This window comes from Pan paniscus, chromosome 9 (assembly GCF_029289425.2).
Source record: "Pan paniscus chromosome 9, NHGRI_mPanPan1-v2.0_pri, whole genome shotgun sequence".
In the NCBI taxonomy this organism is placed as follows: domain Eukaryota; kingdom Metazoa; phylum Chordata; class Mammalia; order Primates; family Hominidae; genus Pan; species Pan paniscus.
The window spans coordinates 49,967,148-49,993,292 of record NC_073258.2 but is presented as its reverse complement, the minus strand read 5'-3'; the positions used below and the strand labels follow the sequence as shown (position 1 = coordinate 49,993,292).

Genomic DNA, 26,145 nt, shown 5'->3' with positions numbered 1-26,145 from the left:
CCAAGGCAGGCAGATCACCTGAGGTCAGGAATTCGAGACCAACCTGGCCAACATGGTGAAACCCCATCTCCACTAAAAATACAAAAATTATCTGGATGTGATGGTGCGTGCCTGTAATCTCAGCTACTCCGGAGGCAGAGGTTACAGTGATCTGAGGTTGCACCACTGCCCCCAAGCCTGGGCGACAGAGCAAGACTCTGTCTCAAAAAAAATAAATAAATAGGAAAGTAGGGAAGCCAGCTAAGATGGTAAAGGTAAGATTGTGATCAAATGGGAATATAGAAAGCATGCTTAATTAATAGAGCTCTTCCAAATAGAGACTTCAGATTTAAAGCTGGTGATTCTTTGAACTTCTTTTGCATTTGTCATTCATATATTTCTTATTATGTGAATATATTGTCACTTTAGTGTTCAGGAAAAGCTTGTTGACTTTACAACTGTGGAAACCGAAGTGGAGAGAAGTTAAAATATGTCTTAGGTCATAAAACAGGGGAAGAAGGCTATTTAACAGATAAGGGCCTCCCAAACTGCCTAGAGGTAACAGCTCTTAGGGATTTAACTTTTTTTTTTTTCCTAACTCCCCAGATTTGTTATCAGCTCTTATCCTAAGATACAGATGAGTAAACCAAGCCACTGGTTTAATTATATTGAGAAATATAAATGTTAGGGAATCAGCCACTCAACATTCTTTGGTCAGTACTCCTAGTAGGAGGGAAATAGGTACATATTCTTAATCACTGACTTTTCACAGAAGGTTGATGCTGCTGAATTGCTTCGTTTATACTTAAACTATGACCTTTTAGAAGAAGCTGTGGATTTGGTGTCAGAATATGTGGATGCTGTATTGGGAAAAGGACATCAATACTTCGGAATTGAGGTAGGCATATACAAATGGTCCCCAATTTACAATGGTTTGACTTACGATTTTTCAACTTTACAGTGGTTTGAAAGTGATGAACATTTATGAGAAACCATACTTTAAAATACTCATGGCCGGGCACAGTGACTCATGCCTATAATCCCAGCACTTTGGGAGGCCGAGGCAGACAGATCACCTGAGGTCAGGAGTTCGAAACCAGTTTGGCCAACGTGGTGAAGCCCCGTCTCTACTAAAAATACAGAAATTAGCCAGATGCAGTGGCACGCACCTGTAATCCCAGCTACTCAGGAGGCTGAGGCAGGAGAATCGCTTGAACCTGGGAGGCAGAGGTTGCAGTGAGCCGAGATCATGCCACTGCACTCCAGCCTGGGCAACAGAGCGAGACTCCATCTCAAAAATAAATAAATAAATAAATAATAAATAAATAAAATACTCATACAACCGTTCAGTTTTTCACTTGCAGTACAGTATTCAATAAATTACACAAGATATTCAACAGTGTATTATAAAGTAGGCTTTCTGTTAGATGATTTTGCCCAACTTTATAGGTTAACGTTAAGTGTCCTGAGCATGGTTAAGTAGGCTAGGCTAAGCCGTGATGTTCATTAGGTTAGATGTATTATATGTATTTTCAACCTATGATATTTTCAACTGATAGTGGGTTTATTGGAAAACAAACCCACCATAAGTTGAGGAACATCGGTATAGGCGCATATATATATATATATATATATATATATTTTTTTTTTTTTTTTTTTTTTTTTTTTTTTAAACTGAGTTTTGCTCTGTCGCCCAAGCTGGAGTGCAGTGATGCAGCCTCCGCTTACTCCCTCACTGCAGCCTCCGCCTCCCGGGTTCAAGTGATTCTCCTGCCTCAGCCTCCTGAGAAGCTGGGATTACAGGCACCTGCCACCACATCCAGCTAATTTTTTAATATTTTTAGTAGAGATGGGGCTTCACCATGTTGGCCAGGCTGGTCTCGGAACTCCTAACCTCAAGTGATCCACCCACCTCGGCCTCCCAAAGTGCTGGGATTACCCATGTGAGCCACCATGCCCGGCCTAGGCATTTCTTTTTATTATCATGCTATGTAAGGTGAGAATCTGAGAGTAAATTCAACTATATGTTAGTGTATTTAACCTTTACTATCTGTAGTTATACAACTAAATATTGACACTCTAGGAATCTCTAGTCTCCTGTTTATAAAATAGGAATTTCATCTTTCTCTATCAAAATAATATGGCATTAGTTAGGATTCAGTGGAGAGAGATAAACAAAATGGTATTGTGTGTGTGCCAGGACTGTGTTAAGTCTCTACAAGCATTTTTTTATTTAATCCTTATAGCAGCCTTATGAAGGAATGTTTTAATTTTCTATTTTTTAACCCATGAGGGAACAGGCTCAGAGGTTATCACAGGCTCATACAGATGGGAAATATAATAGAAGAGCCAGGTCTAAATAGGTGTAGTTAACTACAGCTTCAACCCTCATGAAATCAGCCAGGTGCAATAGCTCACACCTGTAATCCTAGCACTTTCGGAGGTCAAGGTGTGAGGATCGTTTAAACCCAGAGGTTTAAGACCAGCCTTGGCAACATAGTGAGAACCTTTATCTACAAAAAATAGAAAAAAATTAGCTGGTCATGGTGGTGCGTGCCTATAGTCCCAGCTATGTGGGAAGCTGAGGTGGGAGGATCACATGAGCCCTGGAGGTTGAGGGTACAGTGAGCTATGATCATGCCACTACACTCCAGCCTGAGTGACAGAGTGAGACCCTGTTTGAAAAAAAAAAGAAAGTTGACATGAAATTATTTTTTTTTTTTATTTTTTTATTTTTTCCAAGACGGAGTCTCGCTCTGTCGCCCAGGCTTGAGTGCAGTGGCATGATCTCGGCTCACTGTAACCTCCGCCTCCCGGGTTCAAGCAATTCTTCAGCCTCAGCCTCCCGAGCAGCTGGGACTACATGTGTGCCACCACACCTGGCTAGTTTTTGTATTTTTAGTAGAGACGGGGTTTCACCATATTGGCCAGGCTGGTCTCGAACTCCTGACCTTGTGATCCGCCCACCTCGGCCTCCCAAAACGTTGGAATTACAGGCCCAGCCGACATGAATTTTTAAATATATTTAACCGAAAAAATGACAAGTTTCCCAGTTGGAGAAAAGAGGGTTCCCATTGTGTGCATGCACATGTATACACACAGTTTCTTGTGGTGGGGGGAAAAATGCATTTTATTTTGCCAGGCACAGTGGCTCACTTTCGGAGGCCAAGGCAGGTGGATCACTTGAGGCCAGGAGTTTGAGACCAGCCTGGCCAACATGGTGAAACCCCATCTCTACTAAAAATAAACATAAAAAAATTAGCTAGGCATGGTGGTGCACATCTGTAGTCCAGCTACTCAAGAGGCTGAGGCACAAGAATTGCTTGAGCCCAGGAGGCGGAGGTTGCAGTGAGCTGAGATTGTGCCACTGCACTCAGCCTGGGCGACAGAACAAGACCATCTCAAAAAAAAAAAGGGTATTTTATTCTACAGAGTCCTATGAAAGCAGCTACCCAGAAGAAATGGTACACTTTGCAGACTGTTTTCAAATAAACATTTTCCTTTTAGTTTCCACTGTCCGCAACAGCCCCAATGGTGTGGCTTCCATACTCCTCTATTGATCAGCTTCTCCAAGCTCTGGGAGAGAACAGTGCCAACAGTCACAACATCGCAGTAAGTCAGCCCTTTCATGAGACGTCTTGTGTAAGCCCCTGCACTAGCAGTTACACCTTACAGCTTGATCTTCAGTTCTCCGGGATTAGAAAGGGAAGACAAAAGCCTATTTTTGGCCCTTAACAAACTGCCCAGTCCCTTTATAGATAAGGCAGAGGATCTAAGTAACAGGATCAAGAAAACATAATGAGGAACTGTGTAAGTGTTAATTATACAGAGACAAATGGCAAGCAGTCGGTCCATCCTTTAAAGCTTTTAATTTGGTAGGGCAGACCCTACAAGGTAAACAGGTACTTGAAATACAGCAATGATAGGCCGGGCGCAGTGGCTCACGCCTATAATCCCAGCACTTTGGAAGGCTGAGACGGGCAGATTACCTGAGAGGTCAGGAGTTCGAGATCAGCTTTGCCAACATGGTGAAACCCCATCTCTACTAAATATACAAAAACTAGCCAGGCATGGTGGCGGGCACCTGTAATCCCAGCTACTCGGGAGGCTGAGGCAGGAGAATTGCTTGAAACCAGGAGGCGGAGGTTCCAGTGAGCCAAGATCGCACCACCGCACTCCATCCTAGACAGCAGAGTGAGACTCCATTCCCCCACCCTGAAAAAGAAAGAAATACAGTGTGATAAATTATCACTGTCCTGAGGGAAGTTGGCATATAAGACAACATTTCTCAGGAGTCATATATTCGCCCTGCTTGCCTTAACATAAAAAACAATAGTGTTTCCTTGAGTCATTATAGTGATGGCTTATTTTGTTTACCAGTGAGATAGAGTGCCTCCTGAGCCTATCTAAAATATTAGTTCTATATTTCACTTGGCAGCTAATAACTAGTTATATCAGATGCAGCATTTCTGGTTCTGAGAAAAGAGTTAGTGATCCTTTTATTAGAAATACTGGTACGATTTCCATACTTAGAAAATTCATTCAGAAAATGAGACTGAAATGTATATAACAGAGAGGCCTAGTTTTATCAGTAGAGTCACAGAGGAGACTCCTATAACAAATGGTGATTTTATGAAGCAGAGTGGCTAACATCTTTATAAGGTGGAATCTACTTGGTGAAGTCAAAGTTATTAATAACTTCAATATTTTTCCATTGTTGAGCTGTTATGTAATGTTTTCCTTCTTTTCTCTTATAGCTGTCCCAGAAAATACTTGACAAATTGGAGGACTACCAGCAAAAAGTTGATAAGGCAACACGGGATTTATTATATCGTCGGACCTTGTGATCCGGATTGTCACCTAGCCTTTGTAACCGCTTGGTGCCTCTTAGGGCTTAAGACTACCCTACAGGAACCCTGTACTCAAGGCTGATTTTTGTAACTGTAAATGATGTGTACAACATTCAAGTCTGCATTCTGCACAAGATAGGAGGGTGGAAGAGTCAGAGGACCCTGTGCTTGCTGGTGGTGCTAACACAATTTCTGGTGTTCAACCTTGGTCTCAAATAGCTGCTTTTGTATATGATTCACAAGCTTTCTTAGAGTTTATATTTTTTTAAACTACCGAAGACATTCATTATCTGCAAATTAAGACCCACCTTCACTTTCCAAAATAGCTGAGGGTTGTTGGCTTGTTGTAGCTGACCACCAAAAGCAGTCACTGCAAATCTTTTAATTCTTCCCTATCACCTTTTGTATTTTAATGCAATTATTTTGGTCCAGAACTGACCTGTATTTTCTGTATTGTACACAAAAGCTAATAATTTTGTGTACTTTTTATTTATTTTGGAGGTTTTATATGATCTTCAATTGAGTATTAAATAATTTGCCTAGATTAAGCCTAAAATGATGACCAGCTAATTAAAGAAGATATTTTGAATCTGGTTCTGAGCTAAAGTTGAGTAAATTCTTAGCTAAGAAAAAATTGGAAATCCGTCATCTATATTAGCAACAGATTCTCAGAGTAAATTGTTAACTTCTATGATTTATGATAATCAAGCTGGACTTGATCATACAAGTTAGTCTCATAATGTATTGGACCAAAATGTAAACTTCATTGGTCAGATTCAGAAGCATTCATGCTCACAAGTTTTGGGAAAGTGAAAAATAATAAAATCATCTTGGATTTTATTCTGTATATTAAAATTTATCTTTTAAGGAAACAATCTGTATACTACTTGCTTGTATAGCCTTTTGACCCTTCTTGAGTTTTTCAGAAGCCTTTAATTTTTATACTTTCAATACCATATTTACATTATATACTTTAATTAACAATGTGAGTTTCTCTGTGGTACTGTTGTTGATAGATACTGAGGTGTGTGTTTCTGTTGTTTTTTTTTTTTTTTTTTTTTTTCATTTTAGCTCTACTATGATTAATACGAGGCATTTGGTGCAATTAGGGACTGGGAGAGCCCCTGTCCTCCCAGCTCTCTAAACCTGTGGCCTTCAATGACAGTAAGAAAGACATTTTGACCTACATACACATATATAACCAAAAGAAAAGTTTCACAAAATTTGTATCCTCACCTACAGTGTATCCTGATGTTTTCATGAGTGACTAATGGATCATAACCCATAGTATGAAAACATCAAGGGCCAGGCGTGGTGGCTAACTCCTATAATCTCAGCACTTTGGGAAGCTGAGGCAGGCGGATCACTTGAGATCAGGAGTTCAAGACCAACATGGCAAAACCACATCTTTCAAAAAAAAAAAAAAAAATTAGCTGGTCACAGTGGTGCGTACCTGTAGTCCCAGCTACTAGAGGGGCTGAGGCGGAAAGATGGCTTGAATCTGGGAGGTAGAGGTTGCAGTGAGCCTTGAGCATGCCACTGCACTCCAGCCTGGGCGACAATGAGACCAAACCCTATTGTAGCCATCTCTGGAGGGCAAGAAGTAGTGAGAGACTAGCCCTATTCCAGAAACCCCCACTCCCCCCATTTGTGTTGCTGATCAATGCAGTGGTTTCCATGGTGGCAGTTCACAAGATGCTGACCAACTTTTCCTGTGCTTGTTGTTTAGGTTCAAGGCCTAGAACCCATGCTCAACCCAGCCCAGCTCTTCTGTCCATTGTATTCTACCCTCCTCATTTTGAGTCCCGACCAGAACAGAGCATGCCCCCATACTTCCACTTCACTTTTCTCACAGCTTTGAGTCTGCTTTTTTTTTTTTTTTCAGACGGAGTTTCACTCTTGTTACCCATGCTGGAGTGCAGTGGCGTGATCTCCACTCACTGCACCTTCCGCCTCCCGGGTTCAAGTGATTCTCTGCCTCAGCCTCCCGAGGAGCTGGGATTACAGGCATGCGCCACCACGCCCAGCTAATTTTGTATTTTTAGTAGAGACAAGGTTTTTCCATGTTGGGCAGACTGGTCTTGAACTCCCAACCTCATGTGATCTGCCCACCTCAGTCTCCCAAAGTGCTGGGATTATAGGGGAATTGCAACAGAGAAAGTAATTCATGTCCGGGCGCAGTGGCTCACGCCTGTAATCCCAGCACTTTGGGAGGCCGAGGCGGGCAGATCACGAGGTCAGGAGTTTGAGACTAGCTTGACCAACATGGTGAAATCCCATCTTTACTAAAAAAAAAAAAAAATGCAAAAATTAGCCAGGTGTGGTGGCGTGCACCTGTAATCCCAGCTACTCAGGAGGCTGAGGCAGAAGAATCGCTTGAACTTGGGAGGCAGAGGTTGCAGTGAGCCGAGATCGCGCCATTGCACTCCAGCATGGAACAACAGTGAAATTCTGTCTCAAAAAAAAAAAAGAGAAAGAGTAATTCACGCAGAGCCAGCTGTGCGGGAGACTGGAGTTTTATTATTACTCAAATCAGTTTCCCTGAAAATTCAGGGATCAGAGTTTTTAAGGATAATTTGGTGGGTAGGGGGCCAGTGAATCAGGAGTGCTGATTGGTTGGCTTGGGGATGAACTCATAGGGAGTCGAAGCTGTTGTCTTCTGCTGAGTCAATTCCTGGGTGGGGGCACAGAACTGGTTGGCAGGTCCAGGTGGCGCCGTCTGGTTGTGAGAAATGAAAAACCTGAAAAGACATCTCAAAAGGCCCATCTTAGGTTGACAATAGTGATGTTACCTTCAAGAATAATTAGGAAAGTTGCAAATCTTATGACCTCCAGAATAATGGCTGGTAATATTTAGAAATCTAGCCCCTCTCATCTTGACTTCGTGGCTGGTGGCCTTTCATTTGTTTTACAAGAACAGTTTAGCTTTTTGGGAAGGACTGTTACATAAACTATACACTAAATTCCTTCCCAAAGGTAGTTTGGCCTATGCCTAGGAATGAACAAGGACAGTTTAGAGGTTAGAAGCACGATAGGGTCAGTTAGTTCTGACACCTTTCACTGTCATAATTTTCTGAGTTAATGATTTTTGCAAAGACAGTTTCATAACCAGTCTAGCCTGAAAATGCATTTTATTTCATTTTTTCTCTTTTTTCCCTAGTTTCAATATGTAACCTTGAAGCTTACTGCAGAAATCTTTTTTTCTTCTCCTTAGTCTTAAAATATTAGCCTTGAAATGTACTTTCTTTGAAATATCATGTTCCTCCCTTTCTCACCATACACTCCATTATACCATGCACATTTATCTAACTTTGCATGCTTGTATCTAATTATGTGCTTACCCACGGGCTAATCTCGAGACAGACGGAGTATGGAGACCCAGCTGCAAAAATCCAGAGATTACCTCGAGGTAGTTAGTCTACAATACCACCTGGCCATTGTTGAGATGACACCAGTGCCTGCACTCCAGGTGACAGACCCAAGATAGCCACCAAAACGAGACACATGGACCTTGTACTCAGCACAGCTCCTGCATGCCACCAATATCGTTTCCCTTTTTAAACCCTTGCCTTCTCCCCAGAAATTTGAAGTGGTTGCTTTGGATGTGAATCTAGCCACTTCCCCATTGCTGGTTTTGGTAAATTTCTTTCCACCATACCTTGCTCTTGTTTCGGGGCTCTCCAAGTGGCGAGCCACCAGACCTGCACTCACTTACATAAGTATGGTTACTACAGTTAATCATACTGTATTGTACACTTGAAATTTGCTAAGATAATATATTTTAAGGCTTCTCACCATACACAAACAAAAAGGTAACATATGAGGTGCTGGATATGTTAATTGACTTTGTCAAAAGACAAATTGCAACAAATTTAGTTTAAAGATTTTTTTTTCTTTTTTTCTAGATGGAGTCTTGCTTTGTCACCCAGGCTGGATGGGAGTGGCGTGACCTTGGCTCACTGCAACCTCCGCCTCCTGGGTTTAAGCAATTCTCCTGCCTCAGCCTCCCAGGTAGCTGGGACTACAGGTGCGCACCACCATGCTCGGCTAATTTCTGTATTCTTAGTAGAGACGGGGTTTCACCATGTTGGCCAAGCTGGTCTTGAACTCTTGACTTCATGATCCGCCCACCTCAGCCTCCCAAAGTGCTGGGACTACAGGCATGAGCCACTGTGCCCAGCCTAAAGATCTTAATTAGCTTTTATTTATCACTTGTGTGAATTGGGCAACACTTCCTTCCATAAAATAGAATGAGTGTTCCAACAAGCTAAACAGGACAGAGACAGGCTAAGGAAAGCAGAAAACAACAAAACACAGCTTGGTGGCTTCCTTTTTTTATTTAGACAGGGTCTTGTTCTCACACCCCAGGTGGACTGCAGTGGCACAATCATGGCTCACTACAGGCTGGACCTCCAGGGCTTAGTTGATTCTCCTGCCTCAGCCTTCAGAGTAGCTGGGACTACAGGCAAATTTTTATTATTTTGGCTGGGCGCAGTGGCTCACGCCTGTAATCCCAGCACTTTGGGAGGCCGAGACGGGTGGATCACAAGGTCAGGAGATGGAGACCTTCCTGGCTAACACAGTGAAACCCCGTCTCTACTAAAAATACAAAAATTAGCTAGGTGCGGTGGCGGGCACCTGTAGTCCCAGCTACTCGGGAGGCTGAGGCAGGAGAATGGCGTGAACCCGGGAGGTGGAGCTTGCAGTGAGCCGAGATTGCGCCACTGCACCCCAGTCTGGGAGACAAAGCAAGACTCCGTCTCAAAAAAAAAAAATTATTATTTTTTGTAGAGATGGAGTTTTGCAATGTTGCCCAGGCTGGAGATGGTTTCAAAGTTACTTTCCTTGTAAAGGTTAAAACAGAGGGGATTTCCTTATCATGCTGACTAAAGCTGGCCTGTTTGGGGACTTGGCTATTATCTCTGTCTCCTGATTTCCCAGATGGTGACATAAACAACTTCATTTCTTTTTTTTAATAGAGATGGGGTCTTGCTATGTTGCCCAGGCTGGTCTTGAAATCCTGGACTCAAGTGATCCTCCAACCTCAGCCTCCCAAAGTTCTGGGATTACAGGCATGAGCCATCGTGTCGTGTCCAGCCAAACAACTTCTTTAATGATATGGAACTCTAGCATGAGTAACTCCATTTGGGTATGGCCTGTTGAGGCCTAGTACAGGAACTCAGTCCAAAATAATGGTCTCCTATACTTTTTTTTTTTTTTGAGACGGAGTTTTGCTCTTGTCACCCAGGCTGGAGTGCAATGACACGATCTGAGTTCACTGCGATCTCCACCCGCCAGGTTCAAGCGAGTCTCCTGCCTCAACTTCCTGAGTACCTGAGATTACAGCCACATGCCAACACGCCCGGCTACTTTTTGTATTTTTAGTAGAGATGGGGTTTCACCATGTTGGTCAGGCTGGTCTTGAACTCTGGACCTCAGGTGATCCACCTGCCTCAGCCTCCCGAAGTGCTGGGATTACAGGCATGAGCCACCGTGCCCAGCCTTGCCTCCTATAAATTTCTTTCTTTTTTTTTTTTTTTTTTAAGACGGAGTCTCGCTCTGTTACCAGGCTGGAGTGCAATGGTGCCATCTCGGCTCACTGCAACCTCCGCCTCCTGGGTTCAAGTGATTCTCCTGCCTCAGCCTCCGGAGAGTAGCTGGGACTACAGGCACACGCCACCACGCCCAACTAATTTTTGTATTTTTAGTAGAGACGAGGGTTTCACCACGTTGGCCAGGATGGTCTCAATCTCTTGACCTTGTGATCTGCCCGCCTCGGCGTCCCAAAGTGCTGGAATTACAGGCATGAGCCACCGTGCCCATCCAACCTCCTATAAATTTCATTGAACGACTGATGGTGGTAATCATTTCATTATGTATATGTACATCAGATCATCACATTATATACCTTAAATATATACAATTTTTATCAATTATGCCTCAATAAAGCTAGGGAAAAAAGCCAATGGTTATCAACTCTGGCTAAGCATTAGAATAATCTAAGGAGCTTTTTAAAAAAAGCAAGCTGGTTGCAGTTCATCACAACTATAATCCCAGCACTTTGGGAGGCTAAGGTGGACGGCTTGAGGCCAAGAGTTTGAGTCTATCCTGGGAAACAAAACAAGACCCTATCTTTACTTAAAAATAAACTGGCAGCCGGGCACGGTAGCTCTCAGCTGTAATCCCAGCACTTTGGGGAGGCCGAGGCAGGTGGATCACCTGAGGTTCAGGAGTTTGAGACCAGCCATGGCCAACATGGTGAAACCCCATCTCTACTAAAAATACAAAAATTAGCCAGGCGTTATGGCACACACCTGTAATCCCAGCTACTTGGGAGGCTGAGGCAGGAGAATCCCTTGAACCCAGGAGGGAGGCAGAGGTTGCAGTGAGCTGAGATGGCACCATTGCACTCCAGCCTGGGCGACAAGAACAAAACTCCATCTCAAAATAAATAAATACATAAACTGGCAAAGTGCAATGGCTCATGCTTGTGATCCCAATGCTTTGGGAGACTGAGATGGGCAGACGGCTTGAACCCAGGAGTTCCAGACCAGCACAGACAACATGGCAAAACCCTATCTCTACCAAAAATTTAAAAACTAGCTGGGATTGGTGGCATGCACCTGTAGTCTCAGCTACTTGGGAGGCTGAGGTGGGATGATCCCTTAAGCCTCAAGAGGAAAAGGCTGCAGTGAGCCATGATCATGCCATTGTACTCCAGCCTGGGCAACAGAGCAAGACCCTGTTTCAAAAATAAATAGTTACATTAAAATAAAGCACATTGAAATAGGTCCTGCACTCCCTCCCACCCCACTCCCAACTGATTCAGATTTTTATATCGCTTTAATGCCCTCCAGATGGTTGAGAACCCTTGGTATAAGCATAAACAACCATCACCTCCAGAAATGTATGTTTCCCCCAAGGAAAACAGCCTTTCACATTTCTATACACTTTTGGTTTAGCTCATAATCTCAATTTAGTTCTAGCCAGTTTTATAATATTACCTGTACTTTTGTATAGACAAAAGGATCATTAATAGTAATAATAGCTGCTCTCAGGTAACAACTAATTGGGGCCAGTGTTGCAGGCAGTAAAGGAACTTACCAAGACAGTCATAGGTAAACAAAGGCAGGTAGTATAAACATACATTGCAAGGATGCAACAGGCAGGCACTAAGAGAGGAGCTGACTACAAGGAGACAAATGCTTGCTGGGGATTTTACAGAATGGTGCTTATGCTGGAGAGGGCTACACGCAGTATTGATAATACCAAGGTTGCTGTGAGCTAACTTGCCTTGTTCTATCAGCCAAGGTTCTGGTGATAAGTTGAGCATAGGAAGATTGTGAGTTACTTGCACAGAAGGACTGTATGTCCTGGATCATGAAGAAAGGCAGACTTAGAGCTTATCTACTTTTTCTTTTTGTTCTCCCCTACTCCTGCCAGCCTGACTCCTTTTCCCTTATTAGGACTCCACAGGTACTAGCGTTTATTTTTTTCCAGGTGCAATGCAAAGGTCTTAAAACTATGATACAGGCTGGGCGTGATAGCTTACGCCTGTAATCCCAGCACTTTGGGAGGCCAAGGCGGGTGGATCACCTGAGGTCAGGAGTTTGAGACCAACCTGGCCAACATGGTGAAACCCCATCTCTACTAAACATACAAAAATTAGCCGGACGTGGTGGCGCGCACCTGTAGTCCCAGCTACTCAGGAGGCTAAGGCAGGAGAATCACTTGAACCTGGGAGGTGGAGGTTGCAGTGAGCGGAGATCACGCCACTGCACTCCAGCCTGGCAACAGAGCAAGACTCTGTCTCAAAAAAACTATGATACAATTTAAATTTCACAACAACCCTATGGGTCTATGGATACCGGTACTAATGTATTTTGTGGTTGCAAAAACAAGTTCAGGGATGTTAAGAAACTTGTCTAAGCCTTCATATCTGGAAGGTACTGAAGAAAAGTTTTCAATCCAGATGTTGGCCTCAAAGTTCCTATACAAAACTCCTTATTTTACTGTCTTTCCTCATTAAATAAATTAGAAAATTGCTAACAGCTTTTTTTTTTTTTTGAGACGGAGTCTCGCTCTACTGCCCAGGCTGGCGTGCAGTGGTGTGATCTTGGTTCACTGCAAACTCTGCCTCCCGGGTTCACGCCATTCTCCTGCCTCAGCCTCCCCAGTAGCTGGGACTACAGGCGCCCACCACCATGCCCGGCTAATTTTTTGTATTTTTTTTAGTAGAGACGGGGTTTCACCGTGTTAGCCAGGATGATCTCGATCTCCTGACCTTGTGATCCGCCCACGTCAGCCTCCCAAAGTGCTGGCATTACAGGCATGAGCCACTGCGCCCAGCCTGCTAACAGCTTTAAAACAGCAAATTCTTGGCCTGGCGCAGTGGCTCAGGCCTGTAATCGCAGCACTTTGGGAGACCAAGGCAGGTGGATCACGAGATCAGGAGATCGAGACCATCCTGGCCAACACGGTGAAACCCTGTCTCTACTAAAAATACAAAAAAATTAGCGGGGCGTGGTGGTTGGTGCCTGTAGTCCCAGCTACTGGGGAGGCTGAGGCAGGAGAATGACGTGAACCCGGGAGGCAGAGCTTGCAGTGAGCCGAGATCGCGCCACTGCACTCTAGCCTGGGTGACAGAGCGAGACTCCGTCTCAAAACATAATAACAAACAAACAAACAAAAAAACCCAGCAAATTCTTCGGGCCAGGCACGGTGGCTCAGGCCTGTAATCCTAGCACTCTTGGAAGCCAAGGCGGGTGGATCCCCTGACGTCAGGAGTTTGAGACCAGCCTGGCCAACATGGCGAAACCCTGTCTACTAAAAATGCAAAAAATTAGTAGGGGGTGGTGGCGGGTGCCTGTAATTCCAGCTACTCGGGAGGCTGAGGGAGGAGAATCGCTTGAACCCGGGAGGCGGAAGTTGCAGTGAGCTGAGATCATGCCATTGCGCTCCAGCCTGGGTGACAAGAGCAAAACTCCCTCTAAAAAAAAAAAAAAAAAATTAGGCCAGGCACCGTGGCTCACATCTGTAATCCCTGCACTTTGGGAGGCTAAGGCAGGCAGATCACTTGAGGTCAGGGGTTCAAGACCAGCCTGGCCAACATGGTGAAACGTCTCTACTAAGAATACAAAAATTAGTGGGGGTGATGGCATGCGCCTGTAGTCCCAGCTACTCCAGAGGCTGAGATGGGAGAATTGCTTGAACCCACGAGGTGGAGGTTGCAGTGAGCCTGTAGCAGGACGAGCCGCAGACAAAACTCCTCAGACACCGAGTTAAAGAAGGAAGGGGTTTATTCAGCCGGGGGCATCGGCAAGACTCCTATCTCAAGAGCCGAGCTGCCCGAGTGAGCAATTCCTGTCCCTTTTAAGGGCTCACAGCTCTAAGGTGGTGCGCATGAGAGGGTTCGTGATTGACTGAGCAAGCAGGAGGTAAGTGACTGGGGGCTGCGTGCACCGGTAATTAGATCGGAACAAAACAGGATAGGGATTTTCACAGTGCTTTTCTATACGATGTCTTTAATCTATAGATAACATAACCGATTAGGTCAGGGGTCAATCTTTAACTACCAGGCCCAGGGTGTGGTGCCGGGCTGTCTGCCTGTGGATTTCATTTCTGCCTTTTAGTTTTTACTTTTTCTTTCTTTGGAGGCAGAAACTGGGCATAAGACAATATGAGGGGTGGTCTCCTCCCTTAAGCCAAGATCGCACCACTGCCCTCCAACCTGGGCGACTCTGTATACAAAAAAAAAAATCTGTAATCTCAGCACTTTGGGAGGCCAAGGCAGACAGATCATGAGGTCAGGAGATCTAGACCAGCCTGGCCAATATGGTGAAACCACATCTCTACTAAGATACAAAAAATTAGACAGGCAAGGTGCTGCGCGCCTGTAGTACCAGCTACTCAGGAGGCTGAGGCAGGGGAATCGCTTGAACCTGGGAGGCAGAGATTGCAGTGAGCCAAGATCGTGCCACCGCACTCCAGCCTGGCGACAGAGAGAAGCTCTCTCAAAAATAAATTAATTAAAATTAAAATTAAAAAATTAGGCCAGGCACGCTGGCTCACGCCTGTAATCCCAGCACTTTGGGAGGCCGAGGCGGGTGGATCACCTGAGGTCAGGAGTTCAAGACCAGCCTGACCAACATGGCAAAACCCTGTCTCAACTAAAAATACAAAAATTAGCCAGGCGTGGTGGTGGGCGCCTATTATCTCAGCTACTGGGGAGGCTGAGGCAGGAGAGTCGCTTGGACCCGGAGGGCAGAGGCTGCAGTGAGTCAAGATTGCGCCATTGCACTCCAGCCTGGGCAACAGAGCGAGACACCGTCTCAAAAAAAAATGGCTTTAGCCCAGGAGTTTGAGAATGCAGTGGGCTATAATCATGCCACGTTACTCCAACCTGGATGACAGAGCAAGACACTTTTAAAAATAAAATTAGAAATAATCATTTTAAAAGATCAAATGCAATTCTACGTGTAAAGTGCTTGGTGACTGACACATAGAGCTCAGTAAGTATTAGATATTTTTAGTGGGAACTGAGCTGCTGCGGATATAAAAATAAATACCACTCGCATTCCTTAGTTTAGAGGGGAGACGGATGTCAACAGGATGTCAAGTGCCAGGGAGAGGCTGGGCAGGAGAGGTCACGCCTGCACTGCGTCTGCATTGCGCCCTGATGAAACAATAAAAGACTTTCATCATGTGATGCAGTAATTATTCCAGTCAGTGCAAAGGAAAAGTGAGGGAGGTGATGCTCCAAGTGGCGGGCTCCAGAGGCAGGAGACGGGAGAGGGGGCAGTGTTAAAGCAAGGGTAAATTAAAGCATGTTGACGATAGTAGTACAAAACTGGTAAGGTTCCTGTATGCCATCCCAACAATTTTAGGCTTTTTCCTTGTAGGTAGTGGAATATCTCATGATTTTTCCCAGCTAATAAGCGAGAAAATATGAGACATCTATTTGTGTGCTGCAGGAAATTGCAAAAGCGTAAAAGACCCACTGTCCCATTTAATGTTCAATGCTATACCCAAAGTAAGCCACAATAATCCGGGCGAAACGTGGGGAAGGGCTCAGAAAACAGCACACCTTTCTTTTTTTTCTTGAGACAGTCTCACTCTGTCGCCCAGGGTGGGGTGCAGTGGCGCGATCTCGGCTCACTGTAACCTTTGCCGCCGGGTTCATGCGATTCGCCTGCCTCAGTCTCCCGACTAGCTAGGATTAAATCTTTTGTATTTTTAGTAGAGACGGGGTTTCACCATCTTGGACAAGCTGGTCTTGAACTCCTGACCTCGTGATCCACCCGCCTCGGCCTCCCAAAGTGTTGAGATTACAGGCGTGAGTGCGCTGGGCCCAGCAGCACACCTTTCTAGAAGACAGACAACATGAAACTCTAGGCCGAGAATAGCCACAAGATGGAGGACAAGTGGGCAAAGAAAAGGCTTGGGGAAAGCGCATGGGTGGAACCCGACGGAAGTGGGGAAGTCGTTCTAATTCAGGCCCTACCGCACTATTGGCTGGACTCTCACCCTTTTTCCTTTTCCATTGGCCACCGGTCCCTCCTCTGGGTCAAAACAGCCAATCGCCTAGCGCAGTTGGTAATCCCGCCCTTTCTCCTGGTGAGGAGGAGCCAGAAGAGCCGAAGGGCCCGAGGCGCTTGCGCAAGCGCGTGCTCCGCCGGTTGAAAGCGGATCCGGGCTGGAGGCGGTGTCGCGGTGCATGAATATTGATTACGCGTCGCAGCGCCCAGCGCCCAGCGCCCAGCCTCCAGTGCCCGCCCCTCTCGGCCGCCGGACGCTAGCTGCTCGCGCTTGGGCTCGCGATGGGGAAGAAGTCCCGGGCGGTACCCGGCCGTAGGCCCATCCTGCAGCTCTCTCCGCCGGGTCCTCGGGGCAGCACGCCGGGCCGGGACCCGGAGCCGGAACCCGACACTGAGCCGGACTCAACCGCGGCGGTCCCCAGCCAGCCCGCCCCGTCGGCGGCGACGACCACCACCACCGCGGTGACTGCCGCCGCGGCCTCGGACGACTCGCCTTCAGAAGGCAAGGGTGCGCGGGGGGACCTGAACTCGAGCTCAGGGCTTGCGGCCTAGGCTCCTCACGGCGCCTGGCCAGACCCGGCGAGGGAGGCGGGCGAGGTCGGCTTCCGAGGCCTGCCTGCTGCGGGCCTGCAGGCGGGGCGGCCCTGGGCTCCGGGCCGCAGAAGGGCCAGGCCGAGTTCTGCGCCCTCGGCCTGGGCCAAGCCCGAGGCGCCATCTGTGGTGCAGGGCTTGCCCCAGGAACGTTTGAAATATGACCGAAGTTCGGCCATCCTGAGTCTCCCAAACGCCCCGGGTCGGTTTTGGGTAACGCAGAGGGTGGATGTGAGGATGAGTTTCCGCGTGCGCGGCCTGTGACTGTGGGCCAGGCCTTTCCACACGTCATCTGCCTCCTTTCGGTTTTGTCGAAACGGGGACAGAGACGTTTAGAAAAAGCTCTTAATATTCCAGCCAGTAAGCATCCCCACACTAGCAGAACTGCTGGAGAAATGGAGCTGGTAGGTTCCTAAGTATTTGTGTGGTTCTCACTGGAGTGGTGCTTGGATTAAAAGTGACTCCAGGGCTAGGCGCCGGAGGAGCCGCGACCGTTTCAGATGTTCAGAGATCACGCTGATTCGTTAATTGGAAAAAATCCGCAATAGCAGTGTTTGGTGTGTCTTGTAAAGGTCCTATCATAGCCTGGAGAATACTTACTGTTTTTGTATGTATTTGTAAGTATTGCAGATGTAACTTTTTAAGAGTTTTGTTTTGTTTTTTTCGAGACAATGTCTCAATCTGTCGCCCAGGCTGGAGTGCAGTGGCGCGATCTTGGGCTCACTGCAACCTCCACCTCCCGGGTTCAAGCGATCCTCCCGCCTTAGCCTCCTGGGTAGCTGGGAGTACAGGACCCTGCCACCATGCCCGGCTAATTTTTGTATTTTCAGTAGAGACGGAGTTCATGTTTCCCGGGCTGGTCTCGAACTCCAGGGCTCAAGCGATCATTACAGGCGAGAGCCACCGCGCCCGGCCATGCAGATGTATTAATAATTTTTATTTACCATGGTAAGAGTCTTCCCTTGATGTTGAAGTTTGTAGGCAGATGAAAGACTCCAGGGCACGGTGACTCATGCCTGTAATCCCAGCACTTTGGGAGGCCGAGGTAGGCGGATTACTCGAGGTCAGGAGTTTGACCAGCCTGGGCGACAAGAGCGAAACTCCGTCTCAAAAAAAAAAAAAAAAAAAGATTCCAGCTCTGTGTGTTTATTATCTCCCAATTATTTGGGTCAATGAAATGTCCTTTCTTTTTTTTTTGAGATGGAGTCTTCCTCTGTGGCCCAGGCTGCAGTAACCTCTGCCTCCTGGGTTCAAGCGATCCTTCTGCCTCAGCCTCCCGAGTAGTTGGGATTACAAGCGAGTGCCATCATGCCTAGCAATTTTTTTATTTTTATTTTTGTATTTTTAGTAGAGATGGAGTTTCACCATGGTGGCCAGGCTGGTCTTGAACCCCTGACCTCAAGTGACCCCGCCCGCCCCCCCCCCCCCCCCCCCCCGTCTTGGCCTCCCAAAGTGCTGGGATTACAGGTGCGAACCCATCCGAAATGCACTTTTTAAAAAATTGATGGAATCTAGAGCTGAAATGTTAAATCAAAGGTTGATTGTCACCTCTAGTGTTTTCTCTGGTCCGGAATCTGACTGCAGTTTTCTTTTCTTTTTTTTTTTTTTTTTTTTAAATCCAGATGAACAGGAAGCGGTGCAGGAGATTCCTAGAGTTGTTCAGAATCCTCCAAAACCAGTCATGACCACTAGACCCACAGCTGTTAAAGCAACAGGTATGCTTTTGTTTTGTTTTTTACATTTTTTCTCCCACGTCTTTCATTAAAGTCAAGTTGGGTTTGTACATAGAATGTTTTGCTGAATGCTTTAGTGTTGCTAACATTATTTCTCCCAAAAATATGATTTAAGATTATTTTTGTTTGTGAGAGAATGTTGATGTATATACACTTTGACCAGTGCAAAATTTGTTGTTTTTCTTTACCCAAAACGTTTTTTACTGTTTTTTTTTTCCTGATGCTATTTTATAACTAGTTTTCTGGTCCTCCCACTAGCTTGGTGTTCATTAGGCATGCCAACTCCTATTCCTTTTCTAACACTCTGGCTTGATTGGTTACCTAACAAACATTGGTGGACCTGGAAATTGATCTTATTAAATATTTTCAAGTACAAAGGAATGCCATAGTTGCAACAGTGGTTTTGTAGACAAACCTGGGTTCAATTCATCACTCTGGCATTCACACTTAGACTTTGGCGCAATTACTAATTGGGTTGAACCTCATTAATCTGTAAAATGGATCTTTTATCTCTGAGATATTTCCAGATGTGACATAGTAAGTGCCAAGAATGTTAATTTTCTCTACTCTGTGTATCTTGGAAGAGTAAAATGTGTTTTAATATTAAATATTCTATAATTGGTAGTAATTTCTTTTCAGTTCAGAATACTTTTTGTACTATTTGATGCTTAAAATGATAGATGCTTATTCCTCTCTCCTCACCATTTGCCACCTAAAAAAAAAAAAACCAAACAAAACACCCCAGTGTGGGTTAGGAAGCTAAAATTTGAATGTGAGAGAAATTTCAGAACTACATTATACCATTTTGTATTTGCCAACTGCATATGTTATTTCATTTGAGACTTAACACTCATTTAAAATATGTAGAATTTAGCCAGGAGCGGTGGCTCACGCCTGTAATCCCAGCACTTTGGTAGTCTGAGGCAGGCGGATCACCTGAGTTCAGGAGTTCGAGACCAGCCTGGCCAACATGGTGAAACCCCATCTCTACTAAAAGCATAAAAATTAGCTGGGCGTGGTGGCGCACACCTATAATCGCAGCTACTCAGGAGGTGGAGGTTGCAGTGAACTGAGGTTTTGCCACTGCACTCCAGCCTGGGCGACCGTAAGAACCTGTCTCAAATAAATACATAAAATAAAATATAAATTTAAATGTTTCTAGGAGAAACTTCCTTGATTACTCCTGTGGTTTGAATGTCCTCTCGTGATGTCAACACCTTCCATTAGGCCCCTACCTCCCAACACTGTTGCACTGGGGATTTAATTTCCAAAACATCCTTTTTAGGGGCACATTCAAGCCATAAGAGGTATATACCTAAGAAATAATTTACTGCCTGATATAGGTAGCTGATATACAAATTGTGTAGCACCATCCCTCAAAGGTAAGTAAGAATGTTGAGGTTTGAGGGGTCAACACCTCTCTCAAAAAAAGACTGCTAAAAACTATGGCTCTGGGCCGGGCACAGTGGCTCACGCTTGTAATCCCAGCATTTTGGGAGGCCGAGGCAGGTGGATAATGAGGTCAGGAGATCGAGACCATCCTGGCTAACACGGCGAAACCCCATCTCTATTAAAAATACAAAAAATTAGCTGGGCGTGGTGGCGGGCGCCTGTAGTCCCAGCTACTCGGGAGGCTGAGGCAGGAGAATGGCGTGAACCCGGGACACGGAGCTTGCAGTGAGCCGAGATCACGCCACTGCACTCCAGCCTGGGCGACAGAGCAAGACTCCGTCTCAAAATAAAACAAAACAAAACACTATGGCTCTGAAGAATGACCATGCTTTCTCAGGCTTTAAGTAGCAACAAATCTTTTTTTTTTTTTTTTTTTGAGTTCGAGTGCAGTGGTGTGATCTTGGCTCACTGCAACCTCTGCCTCCCGGGTTGAAGTGATTTCTCCTACCTCACCCTCCTGAGCAGCTGGGATTACCGGCTAATTTTTGTATTTTTAGTAGAGACGGGGTTTCGCCACGTTGGCCAGACTGATCTTGAACTCCTGACCTCAAGTGATCCACCCGCCTTGGACTCCCAAAGTGCGGTGATCACAGGTCTGAGCCACCACGCCCAGCCTGCAACACATCTTCATCTTAATAGTAGTCAAGGACTTGTTCTTACAACTCTAGGGTTTAAGTGATCTTCCTGCCTTGGCCTCCCAAAGTGCTGGGATTACAGGCATGAGCCACTGTGCCCAGCCCAGGAGCTTAGTTTTTAACGCCCCTGAAAATGGGTGGCTCATGCCTGTAATCCTAGTGCTTTGGGAGGCTGAGGTGGGAGGATCACTTGAATCCTAGAGTTCAAGAGCAGCCTAGGCAGCAGAGAGACTCTTTTTTTTTTGGAATCAGAGTCTGTTGCCTAGGCTGGAGTGCAGTGGCGTGATCTTGGCTCACTGCAGTCTCTGTCTCCTGGGTTCCGGCGATTCTCCTTCCTCAGCCTTCCAAGTAGCTGGGATTACGGGCCCACGCCACCATGCCCAGCTAATTTTTGTATTTTCAGTAGAGACGGTTCACCATGTTGGCCAGGCTGGTCTGGAACTCCTGACTTCAAGTAATCCACCTGCCTCAGCCTCCCAAAGTGCTGGGATTAAAGGCATGAGCCATCACACCTGGCCAAGACCCCCACCTCTACAAAAAAGTTTAAAATTAGCTAGACGTGCTGATGAGCACCTGTGGGCCTAGCTACTTGGGAGACTGAGGCAGGAGGATCGCTTGAGCCCAGGAGTTCAAGGCTGCAGTCAGCTATATATGATCATGCCACTGCAACCCAGTCTAGGTGACAGAATGAGACCCTGTGTCAAAAATAATTTAAAAAAATAGGCGGGGCACGGTGGCTCACGCCTATAATCCCAGCACTTTGGGAGGCTAAGGCAGGCAGATCACAAGGCCAAGAGATTGAGACCATCCTGGCCAACATGGTGAAACCCCATTTCTACTAAAAATACAAAAATTAGCTGGGTGTGGTAGCATGCACCTGTAGTCCCAGCTACTCAGGGAGCTGAGGTGGGAGAATCACTTGAACCCAGGAGGTGGAGGTTGCAGTGAGCCAAGATCATGCCACTTCACTCCAGCCTGGCGACAGAGTGAAACTCCATCTCAAAGGAAAAAAAAAACGAGGCCGGGTACAGTGGTTCACGCGTGTAATTCCAGCACTTTGGGAGGCCAAGGCGGGCGGATGACAAGGTCGGGAGTTCAAGACCATCCTGGCCAACATAGTGAAACCCCATCGCTACTAAAAATACAATTAGCTGGGTATGGTGGCACGCACCTGTAGTCCCAGCTACTCGTGAGGCTGAGGTGGGAGAATCACTTGAACCCGGGAGGCGGAGGTTGCAATGAGCTAGACCACACCATTGCACTCCAGCCTGGGTGACAGAGTAAGACTCTATCTCAAAAAAAAAAAAAAAAAAAAAAAACGGCCAGACGCTGTGCCTCACGCCTCTAATCCCAGCACTTTGGGAGGGTGAAGCTGGCAGATCATCTGAGGTCTGGAGTTCGAGACCAGCCTGACCAGCATGGAGAAACCCCGTCTCTACTAAAAATACAAAACTAGCTGGGCATGGTGGCGCATGCCTGTAATTCCAGCTACTTAGGAGGCTGAGGCAGGAAAATCGCTTGAACCCAGGAGGCAGAGGTTGCGGTGAGCCAAGATCACGACATTGCACTCCAGCCTGGGCAACAAGAGCGAAACTCTGTCTCAAAAAAAAAAAAAGAAAGAAAGAAATTAAATTCTTGGAGTTCTTTAGTACCTGCTTATAGGTCAGTGACACCTGGCCAGCTTTGTTGTTGTTTTTAATAAAATTTTTTTTCTTTCTGTAGACATGGTCTCACTTTATTGCCCAGGCTGTTCTCAAGGAGGCTCAAGTGATCCTCCTTCCTTGGCCTCCCAAAATGCTAGGATTATAGATGTGAGCCACCGTGACCATCCTGTTGATTTTGTTTCTAAGATTTTTCTCTTTTTTTTTTTGCTTTGAGATGGAGTCTTGTTCTGTCGCCCAGGCTGGAGTGCAGTGGTGTGATCTTGGCTCACTGCAACCTCCGTCGCCTGAGTTAAAGTGATTCTCCTGCTGCAGCCTCCCTAGTAGCTGGGATTACTGGCTCATGCCACCATCCCCAGCTAATTTTATATTTTTAGTAGAGACAGGGTTTCAGCATCTTGGCCAGGCTGGTCTTGAACTCCTGACCTTGTAATCCACTCGTCTCAGCCTCCCAAAGTGCTGGGATTAGAGCGGTGAGCGACCATGCCCAGCCTCTGAGATTTTTCTAAGATAAAGCAATTTTACCTGATAATGTGAATGTTTATTTTCAGTGTTACTCTAACTTCATTCCTGTTAACAGTATATACACTGTATTTTCTGAGATTTAATTAAATTTTGTATGTATTTTATGACTTGCTTTTATTCCTTTAGCATTACTTTTAATCGCTTTAGTAATATTTCATGTGATTCTATAATAGTCTGATTTATCACAAAATGGTAATAAATCAGGTATGTCCTATGATTTGCTTGGCCAGTCCACTGTTTGAGAGCATTTGAGTGTTTACACATTTTAGTTGTTTCAAGCAAGCCACCAGAAGCTTTGAGCAAAGTTTTTTTGGAGTTATGTCTTGGTATTATAGTCTCAAAGATGAAACTATATAAAATAAACTTGAGTTTTGTAGCTCTTGGTACCCGTTGCCAAATTTCACTTAAGATATATGGAATCTAGGCGGTCACTGTGGCTGCCGCCTCCCAACACTATGGGAGGCCAAGGCAGGTGGATCACCTGACGTCAAGAGTTCGAGACCAGCCTGGCAACATGGTGAAAATAGAAAAGACCAGGCTGGGTGACTCACGCCTGTAATCCCAGCACTTTGGGAGCCTGAAGCGGATGAATCACCTGAGGTCGGGAGTTCTAGATCAGCCTGGCCAACATGGTGAAATCCCGTCTCTACTAGAAATACAAAAAAATTAACTGTGGTTGGTGGTGCACTCCTCTAATTCCAGCTGCTCGGGAGGCTGAGGGAGGAAAATCGCTTGAACACGGGAGGCAGAGGTTGCAGTGAGCCAAAGCTGTGCTGCTGCGCTCCAGCCTGGGTGACAGTGAGACTCCATCTCCAAAAAAAAATACAAAAATTACATTGGCACGCACTTGTAATCCCAACTACTTGGTAGGCTGAGGCAGGAGAGTCGCTTGAACCCAGGAAACAGAGGCTGCAGTGAGCCGAGATCATGTGATTGCATTTCACCCTGGGTGACAGAGCAAGACTCTGTCTCAAAAAAAAAAAAAAAAAAAAAGTTTGATCAATTTATGATGTCTCTCTGAATTTCTCACAAACACTAGACTTAATAATTTTCATTTTCTTGGCTAATTTATTATGTTTTTAGGAGTTTAGAAGAAGTTTGTCCATAGGTGAAAAGCTCTTAGGTGAAGAAAGGGAATAGGCAGAGCCGATTTTGCCTGTGGACCTGGGGAGCTACCTCTTGTTGGGAAATTTTGTAATGAAAATACCATGCAGCTTACCTGATTGAAACTTTTTACTGAAAGTGATTATATCTATGATTGTCATTAGAAGTATTTTTATTTTTAATTAATTTATTTTGAGTTAGTTCTTGTTCCCCAGGTTGGAGTGCAATGGCACAGCCTCGGCTCACTGTAACCACCGCCTCCTGGGTTCAAGTGATTCTCCTGCCTCAGCCTCCCAAGTAGCTGGGATTGCAGGTGCCTGCCACCACGCCCAGCTCCTTTTTTTGAATTTTTAGTAGAGATGAGTTTCACCATGTTGGCCAGCCAATCTTGAACTCCTGACCTCAGGTGATCCACCCGCCTTGGCCTCCCAAAGTGCTGGGATTACAGGCATGAGCCACCGTGCCCGGCCAGTATTTTTATTTAAAAATAAAATTTCCCACTCTCCTTTCCAGAATCCATCAGTACTGTATACAAAAGTGCGGCATTATTTCATACAGAAGTTTCTCCTTTGGTAGTTCTGCTCTTATAAAGCTGAATACCTTTTGTTCAGAATATCAAGAAAATTGGGCCGGGTGCCATGGTTCACGCCTGTAATCTCAGCACTTTCGGAGGCCAAGGCAGGCGGATCACTTGAGGTCAGGAGTGCGAGAGCAGCCTGGCCAACATGGTGAAACCCCATCTCTACTAAAAATACAAAAAAATTAGCCAGGCGTGGTGGTGCACGCCTATAATCCCAGCTACTTGGGAGACCGAGGCTGGAGAATCACTTGAACCTGGGAGGCAGAGGTTGCAGTGAGTCAAGACTGCACCATTGCACTCCAGCCTGGGCAAGAAGAACGAAACTCCATACCAAAAAAAAAAAAAAAAAAAAGCCAGTCGCAGGTCTCACACCTGTAATCCCAGCACTTTGGGAGGCCAAAAAGGGCAGATCGCTTGAGGTCAGGAGTTCAAGACCAGCGTGGCCAACATGGTGAAACCCCGTCTCTACTAAAAGTACAAAAATTAGCAGGTCGCGGTGGCGTGCGCCTGTTAATCCTAGCTACTCGGGTGGCTGAGGCAAGAGAATCACCTGAACCCGGGAGGCGGAGGTTGCACTGAGCTGAGATTGTGCCACTGCACTCCAGCGTGGGTGACAGTGTGAGACTCCATCTCAAAAAAAAAAAAAATTAGAGACACTATCTAAGAAACGTCCATGCAAATTTCTCTCTTTTTTTCCCCCCCTTTTTTTTTAGACGGAGTCTCGCCCTGTCACCAGGCTGGAATACAGTGGCGTGACCTCAGCTCACTGCAATCTCCACCTTCCGGGTTCAAGCAATTCTCATGCCTCAGCCTCCTGAGTAGCTGGGATTACAGGTGCGCACCACCACAGCCAGCTAATTTTTTGTTTTTAGTAGAGGCGGGATTTCACCATGTTGGCCAGGATGGTCTTGATCTGACCTCGTGATCCACCTGCCTCAGCCTCCCAAAGTGCTGGCATTATACAGGCATGAGCCACCATGCCCGTCCACAAACGTCCATGTAAATATCTTTCTTACCAGTTTAAAATACTGTTGTGACCAGGTGAGGTGGCTCACACCTATATTTTGTGGTCAGACGAGGTGGCTCACACCTGTAATGTCAGCACTTTGGGAGGCTCAGGCAGGGGATTGCTTGAGCTCAGGAATTCAAGACCAAACTGAGCAACAGATTGAAACCTTTTGTGTGCTTAAAAAATGCCAAGTGTGGTGGCGTAGGCCTGTAGTCCTAGCTACATGGGAGACTGAGGCAGGAGGATGGCTTGTGACCAGGAGTTCGAGATGAGCCTAGGCAACATGGCAAAACCCCGTCTCTACCAAAGTTAGCCAGGCGTAGTGGTGCACGCCTCTAGTCCCAGCTACACAGGAGCCTGATTGAGGTGGGAAGATTGGTTGAGCTCAGGAGGTCAAGGCTGCAGTGAGCTGTCATCGCACCAGTTCACTTGTGCCAGAGTGAGACCCTGTCTCAAAAAAAAGAAATGAAAAATTTTGCCTAACATTTT

At 45.9% G+C, this 26,145-nt stretch overlaps 2 protein-coding genes across 5 annotated transcripts in view; both read left to right on the top strand.

Moving 5' to 3' along the window:
• NUP160 (nucleoporin 160) overlaps positions 1–5,813 on the top strand; it is a 74,897-nt gene extending 69,084 nt beyond the window's left edge. Inside the window, exons 34-36 of one of the 2 annotated variants that reach the window (XM_008968076.4) lie at positions 755–877; positions 3,487–3,591; positions 4,737–5,813. In XM_008968076.4, the coding sequence (XP_008966324.1) occupies positions 755–877; positions 3,487–3,591; positions 4,737–4,826 (318 nt within the window). In that variant the 3' untranslated portion in view covers positions 4,827–5,813. Of the gene's footprint in view, positions 1–751; positions 878–3,486; positions 3,592–4,736 lie in introns of both variants that reach the window. The other variant, XM_003815170.7, reaches the window with a different exon arrangement.
• A 10,610-nt stretch (positions 5,814–16,423) lies between these two features.
• The window catches only part of FNBP4 (formin binding protein 4), a 51,569-nt gene continuing 41,847 nt past the window's right edge, over positions 16,424–26,145 (top strand). For 2 of the 3 annotated variants that reach the window (XM_034932622.3, XM_034932624.3), the window contains exons 1-2: positions 16,482–16,874; positions 18,580–18,672. In XM_034932622.3, the coding sequence (XP_034788513.1) occupies positions 16,649–16,874; positions 18,580–18,672 (319 nt within the window). In that variant the 5' untranslated portion in view covers positions 16,482–16,648. Of the gene's footprint in view, positions 16,875–18,579; positions 18,673–26,145 lie in introns of all 3 variants that reach the window. The other variant, XM_034932623.3, reaches the window with a different exon arrangement.